This window comes from Rana temporaria, chromosome 4, assembly GCF_905171775.1.
Source record: "Rana temporaria chromosome 4, aRanTem1.1, whole genome shotgun sequence".
Classification (NCBI taxonomy): domain Eukaryota; kingdom Metazoa; phylum Chordata; class Amphibia; order Anura; family Ranidae; genus Rana; species Rana temporaria.
In genome coordinates, this window is record NC_053492.1 from 466,404,677 (window position 1) to 466,414,099 (window position 9,423).

Below are 9,423 nucleotides of genomic sequence, written 5' to 3' on the forward strand. Positions count from 1 at the left end.
GGGCCCAATGACACCAACAATGGGGCACAATTTCTCCCAATGACACCAGCAATCAGGGCAATGACACCAACAATGGGGCACAATTTCTCCCAATGACACCAATGATGGGGTACAATTCCTCCCAATGACACCAACAATCAGGGTCCAATGACACCAACAATGGGGTACAATACCTCCCAATGACACCAATGATGGGGCACAATTTCTCCCAATGACACCAGCAATCAGGGCAATGACACCAACAATGGGGCACAATTCCTCCCAATGACACCAATGATGGGGTACAATTCCTCCCAATGACACCAACAATCAGGGCCCAATGACACCAACGATGGGGTACAATTCCTCCCAATGACACCAATGATGGGGTACAATTCCTCCCAATGACACCAACAATCAGGGCCCAATGACACCAACAATGGGGTACAATTCCTCCCAATGACACCAACAACCAGGGCAATGACACCAACAATGGGGCACAATTTCTCCCAATGACACCAACAATCAGGGCAATGACACCAACAATGGGGCACAATTTCTCCCAATGACACCAATGATGGGGTACAATTCCTCCCAATGACACCAACAATCAGGGTCCAATGACACCAACAATGGGGTACAATACCTCCCAATGAAACCAATGATGGGGCACAATTCCTCCCAATGACACTAACAATCAGGGCCCAATGACACCAACGATGGGGCACAATTCCTCCCACTGACACCAAAGATGGTGCATTGTTTATTCCCACTGACGTTGGGACAATTTCTACTCAAAATGGCCACATTCTGCCCCCCCCCCCCCCCCCAAGCCCGAGGGACAATAAACTGGCCCCCTGTTTAGAAAGCTTGGAGACCCCTGTTATAGAGCATCGTCAATATACGCAGCGCTTTACATATACATTGTACATTCACATCAGTCCCTACCCTCAAGGAGATTACAATCAGGTCCCTAACTCACATTCATACATACGAGGGCCAATTTAGACAGGAGCCAATTAACTTATCAGCATGTCTTTGTCTCTAATCACATGCTTCAAAAAAAAACCCCATTGGGGTCCATGTGTCTGGCGCCCGCATATAGATCAGGGGGTTGGACGGGGGGCGGCGCCCGGGCAATATTTACTTACAAGTCTTCCTGTTCATGTTACTCATTGTCTTGTAGGTGTTGAGCCGATCCCACAAGTGAAAGTTGAAGATTTAAAACAGATGAAGGTGAGTTACGCGTTTCATGCCTTGGTTATTAATCACTGCACGTTATGGTAACATTTTTGGCACCGTTTATTTATTTATTTATTTATTTGCTTTATTTACTGCCACAAATATCAACACTTCCTGCAATGCAGTCCTGCAAAACTGATAAAGTGGTGTAATTATAAAAAAAAAAAAAAAAATTGCATAGCTGCTCGTCCATCGAAACTGAATGCAAAATCAAATGTTTTCAAGCTATATTTTGTGAATAGGGAAAATACAGCATTATGGCCACTAGGTGGTGCAATCTTAGGAAATAAGTATGCATTCACCTACAGCTAGTGGCAATAACTCAGCGTTATGGCCACTAGATGGCACTATTATAAGAAATAGATATGCTCCTTAGCTACATCTAGTGGCCATAAAGCACCATTATGGCCACTAGATGGCGCAATTATAGGACATAAGTATGTTCCTCAGTTACACCTAGTAGAAATAATGCAGCATTATGACCACTAGATGGCACTATTGTCAGAAATAAGTATACTCCTCAGCTACTGCATTATTATGGCAACTAGAAGGTGCAATCTTAGTAAATAAGTATGCTTCTCACCTACATCTAGTGGCAATAATGCAGCGTTATGGCCACTAGATGGCACTATTATAGGAAAAACTATACTTTCTATGGTTAGAATTAGGGTTGTCCCTATACCGATACTAGTATCGGTATCGGGACCGATACCGAGTATTTGCGCAAATGCCCCCTGATACCTGGCCGAATACTCAGAATGGCTGCTTATATGGGGGGTAGATGGCTGCTTATATGGGGGACATGGCTGCATATATGGGGGATATGGCTGCATACATGGGGGACATGGCTGCATATATGGGGGATATGGGGGACATGGCTGCAGATATGGGGGACATGGCTGCATATGTGTGGGGACATGGCTGCATATGTGTGGGGACATGGCTGCATATGTGTGGGGACATGGCTGCATATGTGTGGGGACATGGCTGCATATGGGGGGGACATGGCTGCATTTGTGAGGGGGCATGGCTGCATATGGGGGGACATGGCTGCATATGGGGGGGACATGGCTGCATATGGGGGGGACATGGCTGCATATGGGGGGACATGGCTGCATATGGGGGGAACATGGCTGCATATGTGTGGGGACATGGCTGCATATGTGTGGGGACATGGCTGCATATGGGGGGGACATGGCTGCATATGGGGGGGACATGGCTGCATTTGTGAGGGGGCATGGCTGCATATGGGGGGACATGGCTGCATATGGGGGGACATGACTGCATATGGGGGGGACATGGCTGCATCTGTGGGGGGACATGGCTGCATTTGGGGACACATTTAAAAAAAAGTATCGGTATTCGGTATCGACGAGTACTTGAAAAAAAGTATCGGTACTTGTACTCGGTCCTAAAAAAGTGGTATCGGGACAACCCTAGTTAGAATGCAGCATAATGGCCACTAGGTGGTGCAATATTTTGAAATAAATATGCTACTCTGCTACATCTAGTGGCCATAACGCAACATTATGGCCACAAGATGGCGCAATCATAGGAAATTAGTATGATCCTCAGCTACATCTATTATTATTATTATTATTATTATACAGGATTTATATAGCGCCAACAGTTTGCGCAGCGCTTTACATCAGGGAAGAGAGTACAGTCACAATACAAATCAATACAGGAGGGATCAGAGGGCCCCTGCTCGTTAGAGCTTACAATCTAGAAGGGAGGGTCAAGTGGAACAAAGGGTAGTAGCTGTGGGGGATGATCAGATGGACTCAAATGCAAATACAGTTGCTAGGTGTGGGTAGGATAGGCTTCTCTGAAGAGGAGGGTTTTCAGGGATCCTCTAAAAGCTAGTAGAGAAGGAGATAGGCGGATAGATTGGGGTAAGGAGTTCCATAGGCTTGGAGAGGCTCTGGAAAAGTCCTGGAGACGAGCATGGGAGCAGGTGATGAGAGAGCTAGAGAGTAGGAGGTCTTGAGAAGAGCGAAGAGAACGATTAGGTTGGTATTTAGAGACTAGGTCAGTGATGTAGCTGGGGGCAGAGTTGTGGATGGCTTTGTAGGTAGTAGTTAGTAGTTTGAATTTAATTCTTTGGGTGAGTGGAAGCCAGTGGAGGGATTGACAGAGAGGGGAAGCAGAGACAGAGCGTTTGGTAAGGTGGATGAGTCTGGCAGCAGCATTCATGATGGACTGAAGGGGGGTTAAAGTATGCAGAGGTAAGCCAATGAGAAGGGAATTGCAGTAATCAAGGCGAGAGATGACCAGGGAGTGAATTAAGAGCTTTGTGGTGTCATTGGTTAGAAAGGGGCGTATTTTGGAGATGTTGCGAAGGTTGAGGCGGCAAGATTTGGACAGTGATTGAACGTGAGGTTTAAAGGACAGTTCAGAGTCCAGGACTACACCTAGGACCTTGACATGTGGGGGATAGGCCGATAGTTGTGCCATCACTTTTGACAGAGAGATCAGGGGAAGAGGCACGTGGGGGAGGGAAAATGATAAGTTCCGTTTTAGATAGATTGAGTTTGAGGAAGTGGTGCGACATCCAAAGTGAAATATCTGATAGTAAATTAGTGATACGTGAGGAAAATGAGCTAGTGAGTTGAGGGGTAGAGAAATAAATTTGAGTGTCGTCAGCGTAGAGATGGTATTGGAAGCCGTGGGAGGCTATCAGCTGACCCAGGGAGGAGGTGTAGATTGAAAATAGGAGAGGTCCAAGAACAGAACCTTGGGGGACCCCAACTGAGAATGGAAGAGGAGAGGAGGAAGTAGAATTGTAAGTAACGCTAAAGGTACGGTTGGATAAGTAAGTAGAGAACCAGCGAAGAGTACAGTCACAGAGACCAAAGGTGTGAAGTTTTTTGAGGAGGAGTGGGTGGTCAACCGTATCAAAGGCGGCAGAGAGGTCCAGGAGTAGGAGCACAGAATAGTGTCCCTTAGTTTTGGCTGTTAGTATATCGTTTGTAAGTTTTAGGAGAGCAGTTTCTGTGGAATGTTGAGGACGAAATCCAGACTGAAAGGGATCAAGAAGGTTATTATCAGCAAGGTGTACGCTCAGTCGGTTGTAGACTAGACGTTCAAGGAGTTTGGATAAAAAGGGGAGCAAGGAGATGGGACGTAGGTTGTCAAGATTGGATGGGTCCAGTGAGGGCTTTTTAAGTATGGGGCTGACTAGTGCATGTTTCAAAGAGTTAGGGAAGATGCCAGAAGAGAGGGAGAGATTGAAGATGTGGGTTAGAGAATGTAGAATAGAGTCAGAGGGTGAACGTAGCATTTGCGAGGGAACAGGGTCCAGAGCGCAGGTGGTAAGATGGACGTTGGCAAGTAATTTAGCGACCTCGTCTATAGTGGTGGGGTTGAAAGAGGGAAGTAAAGATTGTACCTGTGGGCATGAGGTGGGAAGTGTGGAGGGTATCTGAACAGTAGAGATCTCCTTGCGAATTGTATCAATCTTCTGTTTGAAGTGATTGGCGATCTCCTGGGCAGTGAGTGAGTTGGTGGGTGGAGGCAGTGGGGGACAAAGTAGAGAGTTGAAGGTAGAGAAGAGTTGACGGGGACGGGATGATAAGTTTTTAATGAGGGTGATGAAATAGGTCTGCTTGGCAGTGAGGAGGCTGGAATTGTATTTTTGGAGGGCAGATTTATACTGGACGAAGTCTTCCTTGGACTTGCTCTTGCGCCACTGGCGCTCAAGAGCACGGCTGTGTTTTTTCAGACTTCTGGTATCATCTGTTTGCCAGGGTTGAAGGGGGCGGGGCCTTATTATGCGTGTAGTGAGGGGGGCCAGTCTGTCCAGTGATGCTAGAAGTGAAGTGTTGTAGACAGAAGTGGCTAGGTCAGTGCAGGACAGGGGTGCGATTTTGTCGTAGAGGTGGTCAGTCGCAGAGTATAGAAGAGAAGGGTTGATATGGTGAAGGTTTCTACGAGAAACTGTTAGGCGTTTGGGTGGAGAGGAGGTGGAGGAGAAGGAGAGAGTGAAGTTAATAAGGTAGTGATCAGATAGGGGGTAAGGATAGTTGGAGAGGTTACGTGGAATGCATAGGTGGGAAAAGACAAGGTCAAGGGTATTGCCTTCAGAGTGAGTAGGAGCCTGTATCCATTGCTTCAGGTCAAAGGAGGAGGTTAGACTGAGAAGTTTTGAAGTTGCAGGAGTGCTAGCATTAGTAGGGATGTTGAAGTCGCCAAGAATGATTGTGGGGATTTCAGAAGAGAGAAAGTAGGGTAGCCAGGCAGAGAAGTCATCCAGAAAGGATGATACTGGGCCAGGGGGCCAGTAGATCACAGCTATCCTTAGAGAAACTGGGGAGAAGAGACGAACACAATGCGCCTCAAATGAGGAGAGTGACAGAGAGGGAGGTGGGTGAAGTACCTGAAAGGTGCTATGTGGGGCTAAAAGGATTCCAACACCCCCTCCTTTTCGTCCACTGGCTCTGGGGGAGTGAGTCCAAAGAAGACCACCGTGAGATAGAGCAGCAGAAGACGCAGTGTCGGATTCGTGAAGCCAGGTTTCGGTAACGGCGAGAAGATTAAATGATTTAGCGATAAAGAGATCATGGAGGGAGGTTAGTTTGTTACAGACGGAGCGAGCATTCCAAAGGGCGCAAGAGAAAGGGAGTCTGGTCTTGGGAAGAAGAGTAATGGGAACTAGATTGTGTGCATTGCAGCCAGAGGGTGTAGGGTAATGGGTGTGTTGAGCACAGTTAGGAGGCCCAGGGTTTGGTGATACATCACCAGAGGATAGGAGAAGCAGAAGGGTGAGGGAGGTAATGTGGGAATGTGATTTATATGAGGGGACATTCCCCAGTTGTTTGGAGTATTGGGCGTGTAAATTTAGAGTTAGCCAGAGTTGGTGAGCGCAGTAATAAGGGGAGGACAGAAGTGAGGGTGATATATACAAGGTGTGGGGTGGAGAAGAGGGATGAATGAAAGCCAGTTTAAGGATTGAAGATGCAGCTGTCAGAAGGAGTGGTAGACAGAGCATTTTAGAAGGGGGAGGAAGAGCAGAGACTGTGAACAAGGTTACCTGTCTAACAAATCTCCTTTTTTTCCTACGCTTTGTGCATTCGCTGAAGTGCAGGCTCGGAAGTGCTCCCACTTAGATAAATCCCCCCACTTTGAGAAAGAACACCATTTGCAAACGTGCCACCCCTAGGCAAACGTGCCTTTCCCAAGAGATGGTTAGATATATACTGTTGGGAATGGGGGGTGTGTTCTTCCAATTACTAATTAGGAAGGTAATAAAATGGCTGGCTATGCAGAGCAGAATTCTCACTTAAGAAACAGATTTACAAGTGGACAGCTAATGGAGATAAGGAAAGGCCATAATTTAGGGGTAAAGCAAAGGGAGGAAACAAAAACAAAAGCAAGGTATGTGGATAGTCTACAGATTGTTAAGCAAAAGACATAAGCAAAAAAGTTGCCATTAGTTCAATTAAAGATGGCGTTTCATCAGTGAAAACATACCAGCAATTTAGACTATGGGGAATTAAACACGTTCAATATTCAATTCTGGGCGGATTATCTAGTGGCCATAATGTAGCATTATGGCCACTAGATGGCGCAATCTTAGTAAATAAGTATGCTTCTCACCTACATCTAGTGGCTAGGCTTCAGCATTATGGCCACTAGGTGGTGCAATCTTAAGAAATAAGTATGAGCCTCAGCTACCGTACATCTAGTGGCTAGAATGCAGTATTATGGTCACTAGATGGCACTATTATAGGAAATAAGTATACTTCCCGGCTACATCTAGAGGCCATAATGCAGCATTATTGGTGACACAGTTTCAATGGACAAACAGCTATGCAATTATTTTATAACTATGACCCTGAGTGTGTAAATTTTCGATGCATATACTTACACATGTAAAATATATACAGGTGAAGACCAGAATACTTTTCTTACCACCAAATTAAGTCATGCATTATTTATTACTAAAATGAACTAACTGGAAAAAAATAAAAGCAAATACAAACAATAATATAAAAATTCTAATATCTTATAAATCCCTGGCTAGTGATTGGTTAAAGCACCTGTGTGGTTAGATTAGCCACTCCCACTCGTCGGTGATGATTTGTGTGTTTTGTGACGTTGTTGTTGATTTTCTGCTAATTGTTCACCTGCTGTGTCTGCTATATAAACAATCAATTCTTGGGATCGATTATAGGCATACGTCAAGCAGCTAAAGAAGCAGCAAAAAGAACTCAACGCTCTGAAGAAGAAACAGGCAAAAGTAAGTCGTGTGGAGGATCGATTGGTGTTCATCGAGTGTCTTAATTGTTCCCTTACAGGACGACGTGTGTATGGCCCCCTTATCTCCCCGGTAACGGACGCCTAATTCAAATATTTTATGTGTGAAATGTGAGCATTACAAAGAAAAGGGAATAGAAAAGTGACACCAAACCTAAAATTAGAACTCGCTGAAGACTTTACTGATAACATTTCTGAATTGCTATTTGGTGTAAAAAAAATGGTTACTCTCCCAACCGACGAAAATAATACTTACTGTACATCGGGGGAAACGCTTGTTCAAGTCTTTTAAAGCCGAAGTAAACTGCACCATTTTTTTTTCCTTTTAACCCTGCAAGGTAAATGCATAATGTGCTAGTATGCATCGCTAGTTTGCATCGCATACTAGCACATTATGAAATACTTACCTTAGAAGGAAGCCCTTCAGCGGTACGCTGTCACTGCTTCCATCCTTACCAGTGGTGGCCGCTCATTAGGGGAGCAGGGGCGCCCCCCCTAATCTATATTCAGGGCATCGGACGCATGGAGGCTCTATTTGGCTTCAAAAAGAGTGGGCTGCGTTGTGCCCCAAGCCCACCCAGTTGTGTGACATTAGCGAATTAATATTCACTAATGTCTTCCTGTTTCTTCCCCCAGCCAATCAGGAAGCGCGTCCTGAGGCCCCATTGGCTGGGAGTCCTGAGACCCCATTGGCCGGGAGTCCTGAGACCCCATTGGCCGGGAGTCCTGAGACACCATTGGCCGGCAGTCCTGAGACCCCATTGGCCGGGAGTCTGAAGACCCCATTGGCCGGGAGTCTGAAGACCCCATTGGCCGGGAGGAGAAGCGACGGCCGGGACACAGAGGCTTGGCTTGGCAAAAGCCAATTTTGCAGACGTTACCTGTATGGGGTAAGTGTAGGGCTGATGGAGGCCTGGCGGGCCAGATGGCGAGCGAGTGAGCCAGGCGGGTGGTATGGTGTGCAGTGGCGGGCTCCAGTGACGGGGGAAGGGTTAGTGTGGGCTGGAGTGACGGAGCACCAGCCACCACTGATCTTCACCCTCTTCTTTCTGGGTTTGCATCCTCCAGCCATCTGATTGGCCGTGCCACGATGATGTCACTCCAACACGTGTACACGGGAGTCTTGGACCGTGGCACAAAGCTCTAAAGGGACGGCACGGAGAATATACCATCCCCTTCAGAGCGCGAATGCGCCGTTGACATCACTGACTGTGTACAGTGTCAATATCTCCTGAACCGTGAAGGTTTACCCTGTACCTACAGGTAAGGCTTATTATAGGTACAAGTGCCAAAAAAGACATATCAACAGGTACAACTTGTGTAGGAGGATTTGAGCTCTTGAGCATGTGCAGACACGCCACCGCCGGAACCATTCCTGGTCATGCACAGGGGATTTGGCAACATGTGCAGATGCTCCGCGGGTCTGCTGACAAGTTGTTCCTCCATGTGAACAGTTCAGTTCTGGTTCCAATATAGATCTGTGAAGTCCATCCAAGTTTTATCCCACGTTAACCCCTGATAAAGGGGGAGCGGTGTTGATCCCCGGTATGCGTTGTCTAGTTTTATGTCTTCTTAACCAACAATTAAAATGATCTTGGACTCTTTTATCCGGTTCAAGTGATATTGTAGTGGACAATTTGACACTAACAGACACTTTTGACACTTTGTGGGAACCAGTGACACTAACACAGTGATCAGTGCTAAACATCTGCACTGTCACTGTACTATTACTATACTGTTGCTCAGTTATGTTGAAACAGAAAGGGGTCATCCCCAAACTGTTCCCACAAAGTTGGGAGCATGAACTTGTCCAAAATATCTTGTTATGCTGACGCCTTAAGAGTTTCCTTCACTGGAACTAAGGAGCCAAGTCCAACCCCTGAAAAACAACCCCCCCCCCCACACCATAATCCCCCCCTCCCCCACATGATTTGGACCAGTGCA

General features: G+C 46.5%; 1 protein-coding gene across 4 annotated transcripts in view; it reads left to right on the forward strand.

The window, feature by feature from the left end:
• Positions 1 to 9,423, forward strand: part of PLCB4 (phospholipase C beta 4) — a 477,241-nt gene that overhangs the window by 412,410 nt on the left and 55,408 nt on the right. For all 4 annotated transcript variants that reach the window (XM_040351702.1, XM_040351705.1, XM_040351703.1 and 1 more), the window contains 2 exons: positions 1,166 to 1,215; positions 7,397 to 7,462. In XM_040351702.1, the coding sequence (XP_040207636.1) occupies positions 1,166 to 1,215; positions 7,397 to 7,462 (116 nt within the window). The remainder of the gene's footprint in view (positions 1 to 1,165; positions 1,216 to 7,396; positions 7,463 to 9,423) is intronic.